We start from the raw sequence: 26,189 nt of genomic DNA, 5'->3' as shown, positions 1-26,189 counted from the left end.
TCCACTAATGCTCTAACTTGCATCATCTCTCTTCCAAACCAAACCCTTTCAATCTTTTCACTTTGTATCTTCCCATCCTCTCTTGATGTTCCTCTCTTTCTCTCTCCAAAACCAAGCTCAAAATTCTGTCTCGCCCTGATCTTTAATGGCTCTGCAATACAGAAGGTTGTTGTTCGCGTCTTACGATGATTGTGTCGTCTCATGTCAAGCAAAAAATTACACAGAAAGCTGTAACTCAGAATGTTCAGATTTATTTGGTGTCGACTCCTCACCACAGCAAAAGCTTGGCAAGATTGCATTGGCAATGATTGTTTTATCAGTTATAACTAGTGTTCTTGCTACTTGTTATGCTATCTATGCCAAGTTCATAAGACCAAGAAGAAGGAGATCAACACAGCGAGAAGATGAAGCAGAAGAAGAAGCAGAAATAATTGAGACCCGTGATCAGTTTGCCGATGAAGATGAAGGTCGTGTAGTTGACCATCCAATATGGTACATCAGGACAGTAGGGTTACAACCATCTGTTATTGGTTCTATCAGAGTTTTCAAGTATAAAAGTGGTGATGGTCTTGTTGAAGGTACTGAATGTTCTGTTTGCTTGAGTGAGTTTCAAGATGATGAGAGTCTTAGGTTATTACCAAAGTGTAGCCATGCTTTTCATATCCCATGTATTGATACTTGGCTTAGATCCCATACTAATTGCCCTTTGTGTCGAGCTCCTATAGTCACCAACACAGCCATAGCAACATCATCACAGGCTAATCTTGATGATACAAGTAGTGGAGAAGAAACCAGGATTGAAGTTTCGGAAGAGGATCAAGAATCTAGTAGAGAGATGGAAGGTAGAGATGGTGGAGTGAGGGTTGTAACAGAGGAGGAAAGTGAATTACAGAGTGAGAATTTGAATGAGGAGGAGGAGGACGAGGTGGAGGAGGATGGGATACAGCCACTGAGAAGATCAGTTTCTTTAGATTCTTTGTCAGCTTTCAAGATAATTCAGGCTCTTGCTAATGTTCATCCTGCAGTGGAATCTGATAGGAATTCAGGTACCAGGAGCGCTGGCGGGGGGAATGGATCCAGTGGAGAAAGTGTTCAAAACAGAGGTGGCGGAAATCAGAACTTGATAAAATTAATGGCGACTTCTTCTTTTGGGAGGTCTTTTCAAATAGGCCCAAGTTCATTGAAGAGGTCAATTTCTTGTAGTGGGAAATTTTTCTTGTCAAGAGCTCGCCGGAACCGGAATTCAGGTCTTCCTTCATGATGCTTTGGATCTGTTTCATGGTTTTCTCTGTCAGGTGAGGAAAATGCAAGCTGGCGTGTTTTGAAATCTATCAACAAGCAGTGGATTTCATAGGTTTTTATAATATAAATGCAACATATACTGTAGTATTAGGACAAAAGAAGCTGAAGTTTTAGGACATGTCAACGGAAAATGAAAGCGATCCAAAATGGGATCATATTGGGCTTGTCACAGTTTGAGTTTTCTGAAAAAGAAACATTCAACTGTGAGTAGAACTTTTTGTCTTGATGAAGTGGTTGTGCTTTTATCTCGTCTTTTTTTGTGTAAAAATTGCTGCTGCACATCCATATTTCTGTTCAAGAAGAACAATACTTGTACTTGCTATTTTCCTGCTGACTTCTTCCATAACTCTTAACCCTATTAGTTTTGGATTATGAAATTTGTGATATTCAACCTAAGCATTGCTTGGTCCTGAAGTCAATACGAGCGTTGATTTTCCAGCCTATTTATTTACTTTTCTCAGTTGCTGATTCCAAGAACAGCAACGCCTAGTTCCATAATCAGTGGCTGAAATCGGCTATTCAACTTGCCAACAGCATTGCTTGGTCGGTCACCAATCTACTTCACATTTCTTGGTCACTCATTCCTTAAAACAGCATTACATAACTGTATTTTGTATGAGCAAAATCAGTGGCTGAAATTGGCACTGCCAACAACATTTATTGGGTCACCTATCAGCAGTAATTTTCTTTGTATTTTGTTTGAAAATCTGCGGCTGAAATTGACAATGTCAACCTGCCAACAACTTTTGTCTGTTCCCTAATCGGCATCAATGGTGTTACGGTCCTTACGGTCGACCATATCATAATCCACACCACAGTATGTCATCCAGCGATGAGAGAGGTAGGCCCTTGGTTTACTATAACGACAACTTTAAAGCCATCAAGACTTAATTTTTATTTCTTTGAGAATTCCGAAGTTCCATAACTTTTAACCTTCATTAGCATTAACTAGAAGCGGGATTTTTAATGTCTGTGCTATAGATTGAAGCCATTAGATGATAGCAAAGTTTGCACAAGCTATTAGAAGAGATCGGTACCGTGTAACTTCCGAAGGAAATCCCTTGTGTTTCCACTTCCTGACATTTGACTTTGAGTTGTATGATTTATGGATCATGAGATCAAGAATTGCTTGCCACAACGAAGGCATCGGTTTTCTAACAGGGGATGGTGCTTTATTTTTAGCCAAAGTTGCATTCCTCAGTCATTGGTTCCAAACAGCTTGACATAGCTACTAGTACTATTACTTTGTACAGGCACCAGACGGCTGAAATTGCAATGCCATCAACTTGATTAGTGGGTCTTCATTAATCAGCACCAATATAATTCTCTCCTTATCTTGTTTGATTTTTGCGTTGGCTCATCATGTCTTAAGCTAACTATTCTACTTTACATTGATGTATGTGAAACTCTGTTCCTTTCTAAATCAGGTGATCAATCATGGAGGGCCACAGAGCTTACTCAGGTTATGATTGATTGCTGAAAATATTTTTTTGATCTATCAGAGGAGGAGAAGCAAAAGTCTCAAGGGAACCATGTATGGGTCCCAATAAGGTGTGGAACCAGCTTTTCAGTTTTTCAGTGGAAAAGGTTTCCTTTTGGAGGGGTTTTGTCAAGCTTTTCGCACATCATGTGTTTCACACACCTGCCAAACCTGCTGGCCTCATGTATCATCAAACTGTGGGAAAACTTGATGGTTATGGATATGACTTGGAGTTTAGGAAAACCTAATAATTTAAGCTGTTAGGTAAGGTTTCATGATATGATTTATAGTATTTTTTAACACATCTCCTCAAGTGAAAATCCCTTGAGCTTGAAACTTGCACAGGCTCAAATTATCTTGTGCTTAATTTTTATCAAATAAATAGAAATGGTGAGATTCGAACTCGTGACTGTTTGGTCATTAAAGCTTTAATATCATGTCAAAGAACCATCTCAATCAAATGGCTTAAGCTACTAGGTAAGTTTTCTATGATATGATTTATATTATTCCCTAACACCATTTGTCAAGTTCTTAAGATGAAACAAAAAAAAATAATTCTCAAAAGTTTTTAGTTTGGCTTTATTAAATAGGTTCATTAGAGCACTCCAAAAGAGTTAGAGAAGTATCAAGGTGGTTCCTGAAAGGAATATCAGAAAGCTTGGATTGAAAGGCAGCTATGGAGACAAGGCACTGGATTTGGAAAAAGGGGAAACAAATACTTGTTAGCAAATTTGCATCCACCTTGTCCACAGCCAGAACATGCAATGGGATTGCCTTCTCATTCTGATCATGGCCTGTTGACACTTCTAATACAAAATGGCAACGGTTGCATTCAGTTTCAACAGAGACGGAAGTGGGCCAACGCTGGCATCACCCCACTTTCAATTAGCCCATGGAGTAGAGACATATTTTTCAAAACCTTTAAGCTTATTGAAATATATCTGTTGCTTTCATGGAGGAAACAGTCAAAGCATATATACATGGTGCGTACAAATGCAAATATTTTCAGTGCATTTGATTATATTTATCATAACCTGACCTGCACAGCAAAGGGTTGCAAATTTCTAATTTGCAGGTCACATCTCAATTCCCACTTCGATATATCATGATATTGTTTCTGTCAGAATTTCTACGCCGGGGTTCACATGGATAAATTCTCCTCCTATAACAGTTGATAGTGATTGGCGACCATTATAGCTAGAGGGCCTGGCTTAGCAAGTGTCAAATATGTTTAGAGTAGGGGTCAGAAAAAGACTGATAAAATTGAACTGTGAAAAAAAATTGATTAAATAGATTAAAATTTTGAAAAAACCAACCAGTTTGGTTCGGTTTTGATTTTATAAGCCTGAAATCAAAAAAACTAAACCAAACCGAACCGAACTGAAATTGAAAAAAATGGAAAAAAACGGAGACAAACCAGAAAAAACCGAGCCAAACTGAACCAAAATCGAGCCAAACCCGAGTCCAATTGAAAAAACCGAGCCAAACCGGTTTGAACCAGTTTTGTCCTAAAAAATTGTATCGAACCGAACTAAAATCAGTTGATTTGAACCGGTTTTGGTTTGGTTTTGGTTTTTTTAAAAAAAATTGATTTAATTACTTTTTTTTCAATAAAAATTGAATTCAATCGAAAATAATTACCCCTCATTTAAAGTAGTTTATGACTTCTTTGGCCAATGCACGGATGCACCCATAAAATTTCAAGTAAATAGTCTACTCTTAACCTGATATAGTTTATGAGGGCGACATGGCAGCAATTTTAGGTATTTTTTTTATGCTGAAAAAAATCATTGATTTCCCAGTTCAAGTCATGATAGTTGAACCTGTCGTTCGAACCCTTCAATGAGTTGATTGCCAAGTCCTACAATATGTATGCTTTAGCTAACCACTATAAATTCAACAAATATAAACGAAATTATCTATTGTTTTTTTTTCATCGATATTTTACAGTGATATTTACCAAAATAACCTTTTCTTTTCGTTAAAACCATCGGTATATACCAATAAAAACAACCTATCAATATATACTGAGAGAATCCTACATGAGCCTAGATTCCGAGCCTCTCTTGCCCCATTTTTAAAATCTTTCAAGGCCCATATAGGAGATTGAGATAATTCTATCATAGAAGTAAGGTTTGCTTGCTAATTTCATCTAAATGGATGCCCTTATCTTTATTTTTACGTGTTCAATTCCTGATCGAATATATAGACAGAAAAAATGGCTTAATTAAAAACTCCAATAACATAAACTATCTATATATATGTTTGATCATGATTTCAATTTCATATCATTTTGGAGACCCAGTTTCTATGAATGTTCACTCTCCACAAAAGTTGTGGATAAAAGAATTTGAGTCTATAACTCCTTTCTTTTGGCATGTGCTCTAACCGACTTGGAAAAAAACGCAGCACCAAGTTGGTTCCTTGGCCTCAGCGTGGCCAAACTATTTATACAGATCACGAGACTCATGTCATCTCCTGCCTTAGTACTGTTATCTCCTAATTCTAGTCTAAATCCAATGAAAATTAGGATTCAAACCTGTGTACGTGTATATATATATATATATATATATATATATATATAGAGAGAGAGAGAGAGAGAGAGAGACCCAATATTTTATTGCATTATAACCACTGCAGCCCTTTCTTTCTCTCTATCGTGCGATAGGATCTTTCTTTCCCTTGTCTAGAAAATCTGAGGCACTTTTTATTACCTTTTGATCAATATGAAAATGATTCAAAAAAGGCTTCGATCCCTTGCAGAAAAGTTAAACTTGAAGAAGCAGAAGAAGGGTTACGAGAAGCAAGTGCCTATACCAAGCAAACACTTTCCAGTGTATGTTGGTGATCAAGAACTTGAAGAAAATCTAAAACGTTATGATGTTCCAGTTGCATGCACATCTTCCATAATCTTCCAAGCTTTGCTTCGTCAATTCGATGATATCCTAGCAGTAGACGAAGGGCCAATCACATTATCTTGCTCAAAACAGATGTTTGAGTCTGTCCTCAAACTTTCTCTTGACGGGTTAAGAATAGAAGAGGTGAAGAAGTTGACAGATTTCCACCACTAATATTGGAGGTCGCAGCTTTGCTTTATTTTTCCTCTGTTGTTTTTTTTTTCCCCTAGGTTTAACAAAACTTGGATGTAAATTTTTTTCAATTTTCTAATCTATAACATAGTTTTCATTGATATGTGAGAAAAAAAGATTGCCCTTTACACCAGAATCAATTCAGGAATTGATCCTCTGTATTCAAATTGATCTCTGATTCCTTTGGCAAATTTTCTGAAATAGTTTCTTTTTTAGGGTTATTTATCAAAAAAGCTTAACTAGCTGGAAGGCCGGCACATCAACAAAAGCGATTATGGACCGTGATTGTGTTTCATAAAGGATCCGGTTTATAACCGATGAACTTGTTGCATGTGATTAATAATCGAAATTCGATCTTCCTATGGACAAACCGAGGTCACCCCATAGATTCGATACTCAGCCCGGCCTGGTGGGTCGATCTAGAACTTGGTCAACCTGGAACTGGAATCAGGTCAGGTTTAAGAAAAAATAGAGGAAGTCAAAACCTAGTGTGACCCGGCTGACCCGACAACCCGATCAAAAACCCGGTTGCAACCCGTTGATTTCTTTTTTTTTTTACTAAAATGATGTCGTTTTGATTTTTTAAAAAAAATCAGAATTGACCCGGGCGACCACCCTACCTATAAAAAAAATAAAAATAAAAATAAAATTGAAATATGGAGAATTTTTAATATAATTTTTTTCGTAATATTCTTATTACCTTGTATTATCCTAATTGTCATATATAATCTTTAAAATAAGAGAGATAGAATAATCTATTTATTATTTTATCAAGATATATCAAAATCTATCAAAAAATTAACTAAGCGATTGTATTTATACTACTTCTTGACATAAACCCTAATTCTTAAAAAGAAAAAATATTAATATATAATTTTAGAGTTATTATAAAATCTATCTAATATTAAAATTCCTAAACTAAATAAGAAAAAAAAATAATTTCTCAAAAAAACATTGTCATCCCTCTTTCTAATGAAATTTTTTATGAAGTTAAAGTTATAATTAATTTTTTAGTGTTTTCAAATCATTTTAATATGTTGATGTTAAAAATAATTTTAAAAAAATATATGATTTTAATATATTTCCGAGTAAAAACCACTTTAAAAAACAATCACAAGTATACTTTTAAAAATCCTAAAAAACAACTAAGAGGGGTGTGGTTCAACTGGTCAGATCTTAGGTTTGCTCCCTAGAGGTCACCAATTCGAGTTCCACAAATCTTAAGACTACTGGAAGTTTATATAATTGTTAACTTCAGAGCCCGTAAAATTAATTAAAAAACACGTAAACTAAACCAGATAACCTAGGTAATTAAAAAAAAAAAACTAGAAAACAGATAAAGAACATATGGGCCTAAAGTGCTCTGAAGGTACCTTTAAATTTACCAGAGCTGTTGCTCCATGTATATATCTTTTCATCTTTACACCCTGTTGCCACGTACTCTCCACCAATCCATGCAATGCGAGTCACTTCACTCTACACCACAAGGAAGAAGATCCTTTGTGAGAGTAAATATTAGAAAGCAAGTCAAGTGCTTCTCTGTCTACAAACTTTGCAATACTTCAACAGGAAGAAAACAATCTAGCGTAAGAAATTATGTGAGTGATGCAAGAGATTCTGTAAGAGCTGAGCTGTAGAACATGGAGTTGATGATGATAGACATTGACATGTCTAGCAGATATATTCATGAATTAGATGGACGAAGTCTGAATACGTCAAACGTGTTTCGTAATAAAAACATGTATAATTTTTAATCTTATTATTAGATTAAACTGGAATTTTGCAACCATGCAAATAAGGTTATTTTCAAGTCAAATTAGGCTCAAAATATGCTATTTTAAGTTGTTTTTATTTTCGGATTTTTTCTTTGCTTTCATTGTTATTTTAGGATTCTTTTTCCTTCCCATCTGACGTCGGTGCCTATTTAAACAATTACAAGTTATTTTCAAAAGAGTTTTATAAGAATATTATTCAAAGGTTTAGAGTTCTCTCAAGCCCTTCTCATTTTTTCTGTCCTCCTGATTTTCTTTCAATCTCAATTATAGAGTTGAGACTGCGTCAATGAGGCTACAGGTAACATAAAAGTCGTAACAGTTTGGTATTGAACAGAGTTCATCCAGCCTCATGTTTACAGATCCATGCCGATTCTGATGAATGCTTCCGTTCCCAGATAACAAGTTTCTTATCATAGCCTCCTGTTTTTTTTTTAATAACTAAAGAATAGCATTAAATCGCTAAAAGATGACGGGAAGGAGAAGATACAAATCTGCAAAACACTCAGGTTTAGCAAAAGAAAACAAACGAGGAGGAGAAGACCAATTAAGGAGACCACACAAAAAACAGAGCAACAGATCATCAATCAATCCTGTTGCTACCCAATCAATCCTGCCACCAATGTTTTTGTTCAGAAACCTGTAATAAGTGAAGTGCATAGGCTTTCATCTTCTCTACTAACTTCTCCTCCCTTAGCCAGACATCTTTGCCTGTTTTGAAACTTCTTTTTTTCCTTGCAATATTGTTAAAACTTTCCAGAAACTGAAGGGGATGATCACAGAGCAAGAGAGAATAGGAATTACTGCTTAACTGATCCTTGGCGCATGCCGATACAAGAGATCTAATAATCCGAATGAGCAGGTAGAGATCTTACCAGCTTGTATGGAATGCATGTATTTATATACTCACCAAAATCTTTACGCCATGCATGCAATAGAAAACAAACAAGAGAACACCAGTTCATACAAGCTGCAGGGAACCATTCCTGGATGATTTATATTATATTGTGATCTTTCTATAAATTTATATTATATTGTTTTTACTAACAATTAATTATATATACCAAGCTTTAAGAATTGGTCCTTAAAAATTATTTAAGATTCCCAGACTAAAAATTTTATATATTTTAATCAAGTAATTTATAAGGCGAGAGAGTAGTTGAGATGAATATTGTTAAAATTACAAGTTAATTTGTAAAATTATATAATTTTACGAGTATATAAAACATATAAAATTAAATTAAAAACTCAAAAATAATTAAACTCGAATAAACTCGATAGAAATTGATGAACTCAGTAAACACTAATGAAGTTGCAAAAACGAAAAAAATAATTAACTACTTGAGATTTTTGACTACAATATATAAAATTACCGAACTTGTGAAAAGTTACGTTCCCGTGATGAAAAGTAGATGATAAACTGGGCTCCACATATATTTTCATAAATAAAAATAAATCATGGCTTTAAACCTGAGCTGATAAATTAACTTGAAAAACCTGCGAGATATAGCTTAATTCAAGTCATATTTTTATTGAATTATTTTTAATATTGATTTGGCCTTATATATGACTTAGTTAATTTTACCAAACTTAATGGAATGAACACTATAAAAAATAAAAAATAAATAAAACAAGATAATCTTTAACAAAAATAATAAATCTATATTGATTTAATATCTCACAGGTTGGTCTGAATTTGAGCCCGTTGCCAGGTCAGATCCAGGGCCAGATACAACCATGAACTATGGAAGAAACTGTGAGCAAATGTGGAATGAATGACAAGTAGTTTACAAAAGGCAATTTAACTCATAGGAATTACATGTAGTTCAACTAAAACTCGTTTATCATGGTTATTAATAACGCAAATTAACTTGTAAAATTATATAATTTCACGAGTTAATATATATATATATATATGTAAAATTAGGTTAAAAATTTAAAAATCAGTAAAATCGATTGAAATTAGTCAAAATCATCCAAACTCGATGAAATCGTAAAACCGAGAAACCGACCGATTTAACGAGTTAGACAAAAAAATTAAAAATTTCGCTGACTCCATGAGTCCCCCGACACTCCACCCACTCCTCAGTCTTCCCTTTCCCCTTTCTCAAATCTCAAATTCTCAAGTCTCAACAGCCAGCAGCGTAGCTGGTTCCACTCTCTACTCTCTACTCGCCAGCAGCGGCATAAGTCACCAGTAGCGCAGCAAAGATTAATCTTCATTTTTTTCTTTACTTTGTTTGCCTCTGATCTGAATCTAATTGTCTCCAGACTCTCCACTCTCTCAGCGGGTTTTGCAATTAAATAATCTTAAAGTTGCTGTTAATCTTGCAAAAAGAGGAAATCTTCCTGGTGCTGACAATCTGGTAAGTGGTAAACACATTGCTTGCTTTTAATTTCGGTTAGATGTTAATTGTGTTTTGCTATTAATACTCATCTGCTTGAAAGAGGAACAAAAGATTAGCTTTGAGATCGTCCCTGTCAGTTGTACTGCAGTGCTCATTAGTTCGCTCATAAGATTATGTTTTCCTCTTTATTCCCTCTCCCTCTTTCCTCATTTTTCTTCTTCTTCTTCTTTACGATTTTTTAAGGCTACTAATGATGTATTTCTGCACTCTTCTTCTTCTTCTTCTTCTTCTTCACTCCATGTTTTTTTCAAACCATAACCATAAAAACTATCACAATACCAAACACACTCTTAGTATTTGATCATATGATTATCGATCGGTTAGGTTTTTCACGGTTCATTATAATAGTAATACAAGTTTAACCAGGAGGGCCCAATCTATGCTCCATGGCATGCATCGGTCTTGTGTATGTTTGTGCCTCCGATAAAAGAATTATGACTAAATTTAACATATAAAAGCCCGAGCCCAGAATTATGCTTATAGTTTTAATTCTTGTCCTGAAGCAGCAGAGAGTATATGAGAGCCAAAGCCCGAGCCCAAGCCCAGTAGATTATGAAACAGATAAAAGTAAGCCCAAAGGTGGAGATACTTGAAAAGGCCCATTCAAGTTACTAGGCTTCAACTCTTAAGAAGATAAAATAGAAGTAGAAGGAAGCAATGTGATATGATAAAGCCTAGTGATGCCAATTGAAGCTATTTAATTGATTAACTGTTGGGAATAACCCTAGTGGGTGTCGGTCAGTCAAAAGGTTTTGTATCAGATTGTTTGTTTTAGCATCATTAACTAAAAGTTAATGAAATTTTATAGATATAATTATATTATATTATATTCTTAAATTACTTAAATTATGTATAAATTTTTATTTGAATTATATATTTTAAAATATTTGGATATTTATATTGTTTATTTTATTTTTATTTAAATTATGCTATATTATTATTTATTACTTGACTGGAATTATTAAAATATAATTAATTAAAATATTTTAGTTATAATTTTATAATTTAAGTTTACTATCCAAGTTTATGTTATATAATACGTTTACCACTTTATTATCTGATTTCCTATTTTATCCCTGTCAATCGCAAAAGGCAATTTAACTCGTACCCTTTACTTCCCGTCTCTCTTCTGCTATAAGCACCGGCCTTTCTCCACACAAAGTTCCCTCTTGCCCGCCTCAGTTACTCCAAAATCACTACGTTGTACACACGTAAGTAGGAGAATCACTCTCTCCCATTTGAGTTTTCTATTTAAGATAGATGATTCTGCTTGTAGGATTTCTACAAGTTTGTCTAAAGTTCTAGTCTTTATGGATTTTCCTTAACATGTTTAAGTTTGATTAGGAGTTTATGCTGTCATCGTTTACATCTGGGCTGTTTATTTTCTTGCTAATTCTTCTATGAACAAGCAAAAATATTCATTTGTCGGAATAATACTGGTCCATGATGTCGGCATAAGGGGTATTTTGGTTAGGCTGTTTGAATTTTTCCTGATGAGATTGATTGTGCTCTTTAAAGAATAGAAATTGTAGAGGAAATGCTTAAATTGTGAATCTTGATGGCATTACTGTAATATTGTTTTGTTATTTGAACTTGGTTTCTGTATGCTCTTGTTGATGCATGAACCTCGCATTGAGATGTTTATGGTGTCTATAATTTAGTTGACAATAACCTCATGATCAACCCTTCATAGGCAGGTGAGACGAATTAGTTTGCACTTGGTGAGTATCTATGTTGATTCCGGTGCAATACTAGCAGTCTTGTTGTAATCTAACCATCAGCTTATAAGGAATTGGTTTAAGCAGTATCTATGACGTTGCTATAATATGTTGCTTGCATTCTTTGAACTGCCAATTGAGTTAGTGACATTTAGTACCAATGCTGCTTATATTAGCTCTCAAATTATATTGTAATTGCTCCTGCATTTGTTGATTGGATCGGCTTTGCAGTTGTAGAGCTTCAGTAGATATAAGCTTTTGTTTTTGGAAATTCAAAGATATAGTGATGATGGATATTCCAGTAAATGTAGCCTGTCAAAAAAATTGGAAAACATTAACTAATTTTTGTATGGAATCTGTTCCCTTGTTATGAAAGCACATCCTGTTAAAAGTTAGGTCTAAATTTTCAATGTTCATTCTTCTATAGATTCTGATTTTTATATAAGAGCAGCTCCCGGGTTCCTGTATTTTTGTTATATATGAGCTGCTTGTTTGTTATGGAACCTTTTGATATCGGTGCTTTGTAGTCATTTTTATGGTAGATGCCACAGCGAAGGTGTCCGTAAGAATATACAAAGAATTTTAGCTTAACATGATTTTATCATTAATGGTTGTTGCATGATTTATGTGGGAGCTCAAACAATAATTCACTGTTATTGTCATGTCATATGATCACTTAGTATTCATTTTCTCCAAAAGTGACCTTGGAGGAATGAAGTAAATCCATCTAGTAGTAGATTAAGTTGAAAGGAGAGAATACAGGATGAAATAATATGATAGTTGCTAATCATGTTCATATCTTGTTCTATACCAGGTAGCAGGAGAAGCAACTAAAGTCAGTGACAATGAAGGAAGAAGATGTGAACCGATGCCAGATTCAGGAATGGTACCCAAAATTCAAGCCTGTATCTATCAGAACTGTAATCCATGAACTTCCAGAATCTTTTGTTGAGTACCTCGTTGATGATTCAGGTCCTTTCCTCCTCCCTCTTTCTATCTCAGGCGAAGATGCCTTGCCAAATAGAATTCACAACCCCATAGATGAAGAAGACTATCAGGTGTCAGAGGGACCTGGAGATGAATCTGAACAACCTCCATTGCCCCCTTCTTTCCCTGAACTTGAATTGAATATTAAGGAGTCAATTAATACCCTAGGAGGTGCAGTTTTTCCTAAGCTGAACTGGAGTGCACCAAAAGATTCTGCTTGGATTAGCACATCTGGGACCCTTCGCTGCACCTCATTCAGTGAGATAGCGTTATTGCTGCGGTCATCTGACTCATTGGTCCATGATTTGTGCCACGCCTATGATTCATGCCTTGACAAAACCTTGTCAAGACCCCCTAGCTTCTTTCTTGCACTTCGCAAGTGGTATTCATCTTTCTTGCCTGAGATGGAATTTCGTTGCTTTGTTCGGGGCCAGCAGCTAGTTGGAATCTCACAGAGGGAGGTCACTACATTTTATCCCACTCTCCTTGAGAAGAAAAATGACCTTGAACTGTTGATCAAGGAATTCTTCACTGAGAACGTGAGACAAAAATTTGAATCAGAAAATTACACGTTCGATGTTTATGTGACAAAGGATGGGCGTGCTAAGATATTGGATTTTAACCCATGGGGTGCGTTTACACTCCCACTGCTTTTTACTTGGGAAGAACTGGAGCAGAATCTCGAGGAAGTGGAGAATGTAGTGGACTTCAGAATCGTGGAGAGCCAGTGTGGAATCCGTCCAGGTCTGAAAACAGCAGTTCCGCAAGATTATTTGGATACTGGCCCAGGGAGTGGTTGGGATCAGTTCTTGAGGAAGGCTGACAAGGAGTTGCAGCAGCAGAAAATGGCTCCTGGAAATGGTGCCTGAGGTTTCCTTTTTATTTTTGACAGAGGTTACTGTGTTTTTCATTTATCCTCCTTGATTTCATGTGTTCTGTAACGAGCAATCAGTAGTGTTTGTTGGATCTAGTACTTTACTTTTGCCCAGCAAGAGATTTTTTCAACATGTTTTTCAAGTGGTGAAAAAAATTGCAAACATTTATTAAAATAGTTAGGGTTACATGAACAAATAAATTTAAAGAGAGATCCTAACACCATTTGTCATCACAAACCTAAAACATGTCGGTTGCAACATCAAAATCAAAATCAAACCAATTAATTCAATGATCTTTCACTTCAATAATTGGAGCAATATTTACAATTGCATGGTTATCCCCATAAAAAGGGGGAGAAAGAAAAGTACATGTAAAGAAATAAATTGATATTGGAGTGATGAGTAATCACGTCTAATCCCCCCCCCCCCTTTTCCTTCACACCAAACTCAAATTAGAATTTTATAAAATAAATTTTTTTTTGTTTTAATATCTAGAATACTTCTTGACTAAGCATTTAATTTTACATTGAGACTAAAATATTTCTCCATTCTTAGCAAATCATTCAAAACTAAACGTATGTTTACACAAAATTTATTTTTTTCACAGCCCTTTTCTAAATATGAATCAAAATATTAATATCATAAACTATCTTAAAATCTTATAATTCATGAATGAATACGTTATTTTTATTTATAAATACATAAAAATACTAATAATATTCAGTACTGGAATAGTAATTATATTTTAAAATATTTTTTTTAAAGATATATTATTTTTTAAAAAAAAAAATTTATTTTTAATATAATATATTAAAATAATTTAAAAATAAGTAAAAAAATAATTTAAAATAAATTCTCATTTTTTTTTAAAGTACAGTTTGACGACCAAAACAAAAACTGGCTATACTTGTATGCTACTAGTAGTTAATAGAAACGCGCGAGATTCCAACGGTTGTTGTCGTTCACGTGTAGACAAGTGTCCTTTTTCTTTTTCTCTCTAAAAATCAAATATCAAAAACTAAACTTCTGCTAGTTGAAGGAAACTTTCCCTTTCCATGAAACCCTTCTTTAATCCTCCTTAAACAACCATAAAGTTTCAACCTATCTTTCATTTCTTCTCCATGAAGGTATGGTGTTACGTTCACATCCTTCCTTAGCATTCTCTTTGTCCAGTTTCTGTTTGCTTCCTGGGAAAATATAAGAAAACAAAAGGAAAGTGGGGTCTTTTCCTTCTTCTTTTTTCTTTTCTTTTTGGGATTAGATAGTGAGTTAATGGCATTAACTAGACCAAACCCACTTATGCTTTAGCTTTATTTGAGTTGGGTATTTGCTTTTTTCACTGTTAGTTCTTTTTTTCCCCAGTTTCAAGCAAACAAGTTGGGTTTTGTTTAATTTTTTTGTTGTCGTTGGTTTTGTTAAGTGGAGAGTTTAGTTCTGTTAGGTACTAAATAGGTAAAATTTCATATTTGATTATGGGATCTATCAGTATATTCCTTTATTTGAAACTGCTTAAGCAAGTAAGGCCTTTTTGTTTTTGCTTAGTCTTTTTATTCTCATGTTGGGGTATTTTTAACGACTGCAGATTTTTTTTATTAATCCAAGTCAATCAATGTCTGAAGTCTTTGAATCATCGATGAATATGGATCGGAAGAAGAAGAACAAGAGGCTTCTGGTGTTCAAAGGTTCCATCTTGCTTCTTTAGTTCTTTAAAAAAAAATATTTGTGTAATTTTTGAAGTGATTCTGAATTAATATTCAGATTTTTATTATTAGTATCGAGTATAGTAAAAGGAGTGTTTTGATTGATACCCATTTGTTGGAGTTGCAGAATGTATGCAAAGATCCAGTCTTGTGATAGAGTGCTTATTGCTTTGATTTCACTTGAAGAGAGTTTTAGGTTATCTTTGTTCCTTTTGTAAATTTTTGGAGCAATGTTATTAGTGTAAGGATGTAATAATTTTCCGGGTTGCATGGTTGTGGTGTTTTGGAATTGCTTGATTTTAAAGTTTGATGGAATCCTTAAGAAGGAAGAGGAAGGGCTTAGAAATTTTGCCTTCATTTGGTGAGTCCCTTGCTCCATTAACAGTGATTTTGCCGCGCTTGTCATTGGGAGATTATTCGAGGCAAAGGAAGAAGTATAAGGAAGATGAGGATAAAGAAGCTGTTGGTTCTAGTACAAGTGTAGTTAAGGGTGTTTTCACTGCTCCACCTTGTAGGAGTGTCTCTGCAGATCCACCTTGTAGGGGTCTTAAGAGGAAAATTGGGTGTATTGATGTGGCAACTCAGTTGGGCAGGAAGAAAAAAATTGAGAAAGAGTATGACTTGGGTGCGTCTATTGGGCAAGGGAAGTTTGGGTCGGTGGTTTTGTGTCGAAGTAAAGTGACCGGAGAAGAGTTTGCTTGCAAAATGCTGCGCAAGGGAGAGGAGCTTGTGCATCGGGAAGTGGAGATTATGCAGCACCTCTCAGGTCATCCTGGTGTGGTGACATTGAAGGCAGTGTATGAGGACTTAGAATCTTTTTATCTTGTCATGGAGCTCTGCACTGGGGGACGATTGCTCGACCAGATGGCTAAGCAAAGGCAGTATCCAGAGCATAGGGCTGCTAATATACTCAAGGAAGTGGTTTCAGTTATCAAATATTGCCATGACATGGGAGTTGTTCATCGGGACATAAAACCGGAGAATATCCTCCTTACTGCCTCTGGGCTGATGAAGCTTGCGGACTTTGGCCTAGCTGTGAGGATGTCAAATGGTAATTGTGATTTGTTAATATGTTTTTATATGTATTTTGCTAAATCCAAGCACATTCCCACAAATATAAGTGTGTATATTTTATTCCTTTCAGATTTTCTTTTCTTTCTCAAATTCCTTCTGTTTTAACTATTTACTGTATGCATACAAAGTTTTCCAAAATCTTCTGCATCCTTCAGTTCTGCAATACTGGTGTCATTTCCGCTGTTGTTTCTCTGCAGCTCAATCGTGTGTTGTTTGCTATAATAACTAAACTTGTGTTTTGTTCCTGCAGGTCAGAGCCTCAGAGGTGCGGTTGGAAGTCCTGCCTATGTTGCGCCAGAAGTTTTAGCTGGTGATTATTCAGAAAAGGTTGATATCTGGAGTGCTGGTGTCCTCCTTCATACTTTGTTGGTTGGCGTGCTTCCATTTCAAGGTGATTCATTGGATGCTGTCTTTGAGGCTATTAAGAAGGTCAACCTTGACTTCAAAAGTGAATTATGGGAATCAGTATCTCAACCTGCACGGGAGTTAGTTGCTCATATGCTGACAAGGGATGTTTCAGCAAGACTAACTGCTGATGAAATACTAGGTAAGCTTCTTCACCACTCTAACAAACTTTATATAAAAAATGGTTCTAGGTCCGTCTCACTAACATTGAGGCTATAAAAGATTCAAAGAATGTTCACTTTCTCGCATCAAATTTCCACGAAGACAGCCTGGCTGCATCTCACAATTTACCATAAGCTCCATTTGCTTTCTAGTAAATGCCACCAAAAAAATATTTTCTTTGTTTGAACTCTGAATCCTTTATAGGCCAATCTAATTTGATTGTTTAAGGGAACAAAACTAGGAATCAGGTCATCAAAATTAAGAGACGTCTTTAAGATGATTTACCAGTTGAGGTGGAACCAAAAGCAGGAATTACAAATAGTTTGTGTGCATTGTATTGTTATTGGTGGGGTTTATCTGAAGAGGAGAACCATCAAGCCTTTTTAAGGGTTGGGAACCCTTATTGCTGCTATTTAGACAAGAAAGTTGTCTCTCGTTTTCTTTTCAGTACATGACTAATATTGAGGTTCTCTGTGGAATACATTGAATTGTCTCCATTATCTTGTCCAGTTGCACCAGCTGCCTGCAATTCTGAGTTGAGCCCAGATGGTAGTATAATCTGATAATATTTTTATGGGAGTTGGTTTTTTTGATAGTCATGCAATATGATAATGTCAGAATCCTACTTGCACAATATTATGATGTTTGACTCAGTATTTACATTAGTGTAATGGACATACTTAAAGAACAACTTCCTTTCTACTAATTAGATTGGGGACCTGTGCTATATTTCATGGAGTAGTTGTTTATTCATCTATTTCCAAACTCAGCAATTCTCATGCCATTAATTTGCCTACAGTTAACTATTTAATGATCCAGATTTTCTTTCTTTTGAGACATTAAAATCCAAGTTCTCTATCTCCCAGAGTAGTTTTATTACTGTATGAGTGTGTATGATCAAATGCATGATTTTGCAGGACATCCATGGATCTTGTTCTATACAGAACCAACACGGAAGGAACTTACCCAAAAACCAAAGTTTCAAGACCATGCAACACTGACTTCTCAACAACTAACTGTCACAACTAGGTTGGAGTCAGAGAGATACAGGATAACAGCCAGTGGTTTTCTCAGTGATGACTCTAGCCTAATTTTATCATCTGATGGTTCTAGGTCAAGGTTGGAAGAGCAGGACTGTGGATTGGTTGATGCTCTCACCGTGGCAATATCACGTGTGAGGATATCTGAACCAAAGAGAAGCAGGTTGTGTTGGCCCACAAGCCCTATCCGACAAGAGCGTTCCTCTAACATTAAGATTAACAATCTCTGTACAGCATTTTGATCCTGTTGTGTAAAAATGCTGACTCGGCTGCCAGGCATCGCCACTGTTAGTTATAACTGCAACGGAAGAAAACTCTGTGGCAATAGATTTGTGCTGCTTGGAGAAGGAAGAATAAAGACCATTAATAAAACAACCTTTTAGGTGAAAGTAAGTGGCAACTAAAATATTCTTGTTTCTTTAATTTGTGAGAACCATCTGGTATTTTATTGGTGAGCTCCTGGTTTCATTTCTTTCATTTGGCCTGATCTGTAATACTAGTACAATGTGGCTTCTAAGCTTCCTGTGTAAATAGCATGTGTTACTGCTTGGCATGCTTTGCCTGAAGCTTCAGTTCAATGTTAGCTTTTTTCAACAAATGAAGCCTAACATGAAACATATGGACGATTTTGAGTTGTAGAACTAAATGTGTTGAGTGTCTGATTGTATTTTCGTTCTGTCTATTTTCATATATCGCTATTCATCAAACCATAGACTCGAAACGGGTGGAATTTTTGGGATCTAATAATTGCTGATTTTGAGTGTTGACAAAAAGAAAGAAAGAAACAGCTGATTTTGAGTAGACTCCGTAGAGTGTTGGATGGGGGATCCCAAAGCTGTATTATATTAATTTAAAAGAACATTAAACATGGAAATCATTACAAGTAACTTGAGGATACAGTTTCAACTAGTAAATTTGGATCTTCTCATGTTGTACATCATACTCTTCCACTCGTGTCAATTGTTTCGACTGTCAAAACTTGCGTTCAGAAGTCAAGAAAACAATAAAATATTGCATGATTGTAGCTTTTCGATGAAGCTCGACTTTTGAAGTATACCATGACCGTATGATCCTAAGCATGAAGATAAACATTAATTACACAAAAAGGTATAAATTTATCATGTAAATAGTCCAATGACTTCAGCGTTGTCAATTCTCATGAACTTGGGATAGTTTAGCATATAGTTATTAAACTCGATGTTGATAATCTGTTAATCCAGAGTTAGGTCCGGGCCAGGTTTTCTTTCAAGTTGGAGTGAATGTTGGCTTAGTTAAACTTGATTGATTAGCATGGAAATTCAAACTCGTAATTTGATTGATTTAGTCAAGTTCATGTGAGAATTGCTGAGTTAACTCAAAGAATTGTTTTTTTTCTTAATTTTTGTTCAAATCAACATCATTTCAGTTTTTTTATTTATTCAAAACAATGTTATTAATTTCTTCGTAATAATCTTAACTTGACAAACCGCAATACAAGTTTTGAGCTCGGTCAGATCCAGTTTCAGGATATGTGCAGAAACTGCATGTGCAAGTTATTTCAGTTTTGTAAGTCTATGCAAGTTGTAGTCACATGATTGCATCTTTCTTGTATTTTTTTTTTTTGTTTACCTTTACTCATGTTTTCTTCTTTTGATTATCTTGCTTCCATTTGACACCACTTTTAATTTGGGGGGTTTGTTTTCTACTCAACTGTATAGTTTTTAAGCAAGAGAACTATGCATGATATGGTGATCTAATTTCTTTACAATGACTTCTCACTTATGAGGGAGAAAGAGAGAAAAAGAATCTCATTACTTTCATGGCCAAATCACCTCCAGAACTAAGCAGACCCACAAATCCCACTCTCAAAACTCCTTCCTGTCCTAAACAACGCACTACCATGTCAGCCTCTTCTCTCTACTCCCCTAAACTCTCTATCTTCCTTCTAGCCCTTTGCGTTTCTCTCTTCACTCTCTACCACATCCGGTTTCTCCATGGTCCACCATCTTCAACTTCATGGTCTCTCATGCACCATTGGGAAAGAGTAACCAATTGCACCCAAGAACTCGAATCCATGGCTGAAAAACTGCGGCAGGCGGTCACATTTCTCCCCCTTAAGGACTTACGCTATGCAGATACAGCTCCTGAAGGTCACACGTGGTTCATGAGCTCTATGCATGATACCCGTGAAGAAGGTGAAGTGCACTATCAGCAGTTTCCTTCAGAATCGTCAAAAGGTAGGTTACTTTGCTTGAAAGGAAAGGAGACACATGATGGTTCTTGGAATTCATATGCACTGGCATGGCCTGAAGCATTGCCTATCAATGCCACTCTTCTAAAAGGACTAACCTTTGTATCATATAACCATTATAACTACGATAATATTTGGCATGGGTTATCAGCAATGGTACCATTTGTTTCTTGGCATAGAAGAAATGGGTGTGAATCTCCAAGTAGATGGATTCTGTACCACTGGGGTGAGCTAAGGTTCAATATGAGTCCATGGCTAAAGATCCTAATAGAGGCAACATTTGGTGGAGCCCCATATATTGAAAACTTTGAAGGGGTTAATGATAGTCAGCCAGTTTGCTTTGAAAAGTCTGTGGTGATGAGGCACAATGAAGGAGGCATGTCAAGAGACAGGAAGATTGAGACTTATGATTTGATGAGGTGCAGAGCTAAGGTGTATTGTAATTTAAGCTTAGAAGGTAGGATTGCTGACGTTAATAAGCAAGGTTTACCAGTGATTGGCATGACCCTGTTCATGAGAACTGGACCAAGATCATTCAAGAATGAATCTGCAGTGATTGGAATCTTTGAGAAGGAGTGCGCTAAGATAGATGGGTGCAGGTTGATGGTGGCATACTCCAACAATCTAACATTTTGTGAGCAGGTTTGTAAGATTATTCTTTGTCTATTGACTCCTTTTTCATTAATAATTACAACCTAAAACACATTTAAGTATATTAACTAGCTAGTGGGATATGTGTGAATCCCACTAGAGAGAATGCATTGACAACCTTAAAGAGAAGAGCCTTTTAGCACAGCACTTAGGACTACTATATTGAAAATGTTTACACAAACACATATGTGCTCATAAGGTTGCTGGTCATGTGCGTTGTTTTATTTGAGAGAAGGTGGAGGTCATGCTGGCACTTGTTCTACCTTTTCGTATCAACAGGCAAGCCCAAGTTTAGATTTTGCTGAAAATTGTCTTCGCTCATTTGATTTGCGAAATTCATGGAGAAGGAAAAGATAAAGGGTCAACGATTTTCATTTCTTATGGTCAAGAAATCTTCAATATTAATTAATATTCCCTAAAGAAAGCTCTATTGAGTGAGGCTCAAGACTTGCCCAAAAGGCAGGCCACATGATAGCATGTACACAGCATTAAAGCCCACTCCCCAATTTTTGGTGAGTTCAAACTTCAAAGTAAGAGAATGCCATAGCTAGCATAAATAACCATTGATTGTGTGAAATGTTATAAATTCTACATCAAGCACATTAATTTCGAGTACACTCCAAATTGTTAAGGTAGAACAATATAGGAACTTTACTTGTTTTAGTATTTGATGCAAACATGAGACATAGCAAATAACAATTTTGTTCATAGCCAGATTTCTGTCTTACCTTTCCTCGCGGGACAGTTTTGCCTGAACGCTCAGCTTCATCTGCTCACCAAACACACTTTAAATACTGTCTATCTTTGCTAGTAGTCTAGTTAAAGAAACACAAAATGATTGTATATGATCAACACCTTCTTACATTAATGAAGCCAATGCTTGATAAATATGTTCTTGATATTCCCAGGTGAAGTTGATGAGCTTGACAGATATTCTAGCATCTGCTCATGGTGCTCAGTTAACAAACTTGTTCCTAATGGACAAAAACAGCAGTGTCATGGAGTTCTTCCCAAAAGGATGGTTAAAACTTGCTGGTGTAGGCCAATATGTTTTTCACTGGCTGGCAAGCTGGTCTGGGATGAGACACCAAGGAGCGTGGCGAGACCCTAATGGATATGAATGCCCCTACGGCGAAGATGATCGCCGGTGCATGTCAATTTACAAGACTGGCAAGATTGGACTCAACGAGACTTACTTTACTGAGTGGGCTAAAAAAGTTCTCAATGAAGTTAAAATAAATAAGTTGGAGGCGGCAGCAAATAAGACTAATGCTTCAGCTTCTATTTGTGCTTGTGGCTAGCTAACTTGCTCTCTTGATGATGACAGATTTTTTGTTTAATTTTTTTACTTTCCAATGCGTACTTTCTTATGAGATAGCTTTGAAATTAAGACCTCTTGGAAGATAAAATTAAGGTCATTTAAACAACTGTTCAGAGACATTGTTATTGATTTTTTTTTTTTACACCAATCAACAAATTATTTTTTTTATTCAATAGGATTATACTCGAGGGGGCTTGTGTGTCAACATTGACTAAAGTGTTTGCTTGGAAATATAGTATAAATTATTCTATAAAATATTTTTTATTTAAAAATATATTAAAATAATATATTTTTTTATTTTTTAAAATTTATTGTTAATATTAGTACGATCTAAAAAAATCAAATATTTTTAAAAATACAATTAGATCGTAATATCCAACAAACTCTAAGTTTTTCTCTAAATAAGATCTTAAATTGCTTGGTCTCCTAGAACAAAAAAAAAATAGATATAGAAAGGGTAAAAATATATTTAGTTGGAAGAACAAAAACAAATAAAAATTTTTAAAATGAATTATAGTTTTTTTATAATAAAAAAAACAAAAGGTATAAAAGATATCTCATCTCAATTTCCATTAACTTCGTGTTTCAAATACTATTATAATCAAATATTAGCCTAGTTTGCTAATAAATTAAATTTTCATTCTAATTTTTAGCTTTTGTGGTAGTTGTGGTTGGATACAATCCAATTATATACAAAACTCAACTACAAAAGCTAGTTTTTTTTATTTTTTATAGCTTTTTTAATGGGTTTCACATCCAAACCTCAACTTCTACCTCTAAAACAAACACACACGATCGAGATATAATTGAATCAAGGAAACAAAATCTCTTAAACATCAATTTAACCGCAAAAAAACTAACTAATATAAACTAACATGTTATTTGCTCAACTAGGCAACCACAAATTGAGCTAGATAGGCATAAACATATATTGACGATGAGTCGACTTATTAGCCTTTTGAAAAAGCTTAAGCTTCTCGTGGCCCGTCTGAGCAGGAATTAAAATTGGCAAGCCCTACAATGTCAATAATAATGCAAACACAACAATGGAGAGGCAGCCTGTTGTTACCAACAAAATTTCATAGACACATACATACCTCTGTATGTCTGTCTATACATGTAGTTATGTCTGTACCTTTGGTGTCCGAAACATTCTCATATCATTCATCAATGGAACCCTCGAATGGACCTAGTTCTTCATAGATTCGGCCGAGCTAAAACAATGTAACATATATCTAGATGGGCTCTGTCCATTTTTGATTCCTTCGGAACTCAAAAGTGAAGTGGGTCCAAAAACAATTGCACGGTTGGATTGAGGTACCGTTTGGGAACGCGGCTGCGGCCGCGTTCCCAAAAAATTTGAAAATTTTTTGTTTTTTTTTTTGCTAAAATTTAATATGGTTTGTACGTTTTGGATCGTTTTGATGTGCTGATGTCAAAAATGATTTTTAAAAAATGAAAAAACATCGTTGGCATGCATTTTGGCACAAAAAGTTATTTGAAAAGCACCCGCAACCACACTGCCAAACATGCTCTGAAATTGTGTATCATCCACACTCATATGTAGAAGTTACCATAATTAAAACCTGGTCTGGTCTAGAAGATGGATCATAGATTTGATAATGTTTGGAAGGGTAGTTATAGTTATTTTTAAAGTATTTTTATTTAAAAATATATCAAAATAATATATATATTTATTTTTTTAAAATAATTTTTAATATCAATGCATCAAAATGATTTAAAAATACCAAAAAATATTAATTTAAAGTAAAAATAAAATTTAATTTTTTTTCAAAAGCATTTTTTAAATACAAAAATAAATAGAGCCATCTAGCTCAAGTTTTATTTTTAATATTTTTAGATATTAAAATACTTAAAATTAAGTGATTTGATTAGTTAATCTGTAGAATCATTGATTTTATAAAACTCGGGTGAGACTGCCTGATTATGTTAATTTAAAAAAAATAGAATATATTTTTTTCCGCCTAAAGTAACATTATTTTGTTGTTTTTTAATTTCTATCCTAAGAGATTCATCCAAATTAACTTAATGACTGGAGAATTAACTCAACAACTTAGCTGCTAGACTTGATAACTCATGGTTAGCCTTAACAAGGTTTGATAACTATGAAAGTAATTATACAATACTATACTGGATTGGATTGGATAGAAATTTCACTTGTATTATTGGTGTTCGATATAAATATATATGGTGAATGGTAAATATTCACACCTCCATCCATGGAACAATCCGGCCGCCGATATTGAATTTGCCTGATCATGTTCCGTCTTTTCCAATCTCAATCACTCACTAAAAACAACTCCGTCCACCAAAGATTAGAAAATGAAATTATTGGAGTAATCATGTAGTAGAAAAGGAAATAAATGGAGGAGACCACGTCGATCACACTGTCTAACCTTAGCTGGTTGAACTGATCGTGATATCTTGAAGTTAATTAGTTGGTGTGTGTGTGTGTGCGCGTGTGTGTGTAGTTTTATTTGTGTAAAATATATTTATTATTAATAAAAAAAATTTTATTTTTAATATTTATTTATGTTTGATTAATAAATTTAGAGTAAAGAAAATGCTTTGCAAAATTTATTACATCAAAGTATTGTTCTTATATATTTTTTTATTAATGTTCTATTAAGATTGGACATTAATTAGAGTTGTTGAAATCGATACTTATAATACACAGGTGCTTGTCATATTACTAAATTTATCAACAAAAAAATTTTATATAGAGAGATCACATATATCTATAGAAAAGCTCTCATAATAGTTATATAAGTTATTCTTAAACTTGAAATTACTAAATTATCTTATATAGGAAGTGTTATATTTTGATCTTTACCACACGTTGTCTTAATCAATGGTAACAAACAAGAAGATATTGTGTATAACATAAACTATATGAATGTATTTGAGTAATCAAGAAAAGATTCATCACCCTATGTAATTTAGATAAAATATTTCATCTGTTCTCAAATAGTAGTAATTGTGAAATCATTGGTCAAGATGAAATAAGTTTTGAAAAGATATTCAAAATCTTATTCAAATAATCAATGACTATCATGCCGAGAATTAAAATCATTTAATAAAGCAGACATACTCCATGTTATAATGTTTAAATTAAAACATTCATGGTGAAACTATTATAATTACACCGAGAAATTAGTCACTGAAATGTTAAGTCAAATCACTTATGACTTTTTTAATAGTTGGGAATCATGATAGGTTGCTAGACATTGTACAACTTGATCTTCAAATATAAATCAATCAATTATTGAATTGATAATAAATTAAATTGTTTAATTTATTTAATCTTTTTTTTTAGGATTATGATTTATATTTGAGCTAAATTATTAGGGAATCTAATGAGTCACACAAATAAGAACCATTGATCATAAATTAAAATAGAATGATTAATCAAGTGTAATTTGATTGTGTATAAATTATAGAAATTAAGGACTAAAATATAATTAATATAAGGTATTATAATTCTAGACCTGTAAACAATCAAGTAAGGGCTTGATTGAATAAATTTATAAAATTAGCCTAAAATAATATATGTGATATTATTTAAGAAGTAAATTGATATTTTATTATTTATAGGGTTTCACTATGGATAAAATGATATGCTTGTTATTTCCTAAGAAAAAAAGAGTAAGAAAAGTACAATACATAAACATTTAAAACAACGAGAGTTAATACTCTACGGTATAAGAATCTCTTTATTTTAAAAGGGTCTAGAAGATTTTTCAATGATGGTTTTTATGGATTACCGTTATATGCTAGGCATTTAGACAACTCGTGGTTTGCGAAAAATCAGCTTTAAAGCAAATATTTAAAACTGGAAAGAATATCTGATTTTCAAACAATATTCTCATAAATTCTAAATAACTCTAGGTCTATTTAATTGAATCTTGAAACTTCTAAAAAAAATTAAATTCACTATTTTTATTGTATATATAT

General features: G+C 34.4%; 4 protein-coding genes across 9 annotated transcripts; all 4 read left to right on the top strand.

The window, feature by feature from the left end:
• Window positions 1-1,624, top strand: LOC133672998 (RING-H2 finger protein ATL54-like). The gene has a single exon (XM_062093581.1). The coding sequence runs from the start codon at window positions 146-148 to the stop codon at window positions 1,259-1,261; it is 1,116 nt and encodes a 371-aa protein (XP_061949565.1). The 5' UTR covers window positions 1-145; the 3' UTR covers window positions 1,262-1,624.
• Window positions 1,625-9,691: 8,067 nt separating this feature from the next.
• LOC133672428 (uncharacterized) lies at window positions 9,692-13,759 on the top strand. Of its 3 annotated transcripts, none has more exons than XM_062092837.1 (2): window positions 9,692-10,009; window positions 12,584-13,759. In XM_062092837.1, exon 2 carries the CDS (start codon window positions 12,615-12,617, stop codon window positions 13,623-13,625), a length of 1,011 nt encoding a protein of 336 aa, XP_061948821.1. In that variant the 5' UTR covers window positions 9,692-10,009; window positions 12,584-12,614; the 3' UTR covers window positions 13,626-13,759. The 3 variants fall into 3 exon arrangements, with proteins under 3 accessions (XP_061948821.1, XP_061948819.1, XP_061948820.1); XM_062092835.1 differs by lacking the exon at window positions 9,692-10,009 and adding an exon at window positions 11,117-11,262; XM_062092836.1 differs by lacking the exon at window positions 9,692-10,009 and adding an exon at window positions 11,118-11,266.
• Window positions 13,760-14,577: 818 nt separating this feature from the next.
• Window positions 14,578-18,679, top strand: LOC133673225 (serine/threonine-protein kinase PEPKR2-like). 4 transcript variants are annotated; one of them, XM_062093950.1, is made up of 5 exons: window positions 14,578-14,758; window positions 15,214-15,313; window positions 15,459-16,382; window positions 16,656-16,952; window positions 17,890-18,679. In XM_062093950.1, exons 3-5 carry the CDS (start codon window positions 15,641-15,643, stop codon window positions 18,252-18,254), a joined length of 1,404 nt encoding a protein of 467 aa, XP_061949934.1. In that variant the 5' UTR covers window positions 14,578-14,758; window positions 15,214-15,313; window positions 15,459-15,640; the 3' UTR covers window positions 18,255-18,679. The 4 variants fall into 4 exon arrangements, with proteins under 4 accessions (XP_061949934.1, XP_061949935.1, XP_061949936.1 ...); XM_062093952.1 differs by lacking the exon at window positions 14,578-14,758 and adding an exon at window positions 14,772-15,083; XM_062093951.1 differs by having other exon boundaries at window positions 15,214-16,382.
• Window positions 18,680-19,656: 977 nt separating this feature from the next.
• Window positions 19,657-22,327, top strand: LOC133672976 (uncharacterized). Its single transcript, XM_062093552.1, has 2 exons — window positions 19,657-20,884; window positions 21,802-22,327. Exons 1-2 carry the CDS (start codon window positions 19,811-19,813, stop codon window positions 22,192-22,194), a joined length of 1,467 nt encoding a protein of 488 aa, XP_061949536.1. The 5' UTR covers window positions 19,657-19,810; the 3' UTR covers window positions 22,195-22,327.
• Window positions 22,328-26,189: the final 3,862 nt, after the last annotated feature.

Source organism: Populus nigra, chromosome 14, assembly GCF_951802175.1.
Source record: "Populus nigra chromosome 14, ddPopNigr1.1, whole genome shotgun sequence".
Taxonomy (NCBI): domain Eukaryota; kingdom Viridiplantae; phylum Streptophyta; class Magnoliopsida; order Malpighiales; family Salicaceae; genus Populus; species Populus nigra.
This window is presented reverse-complemented; position numbering and strand designations above follow the sequence as displayed.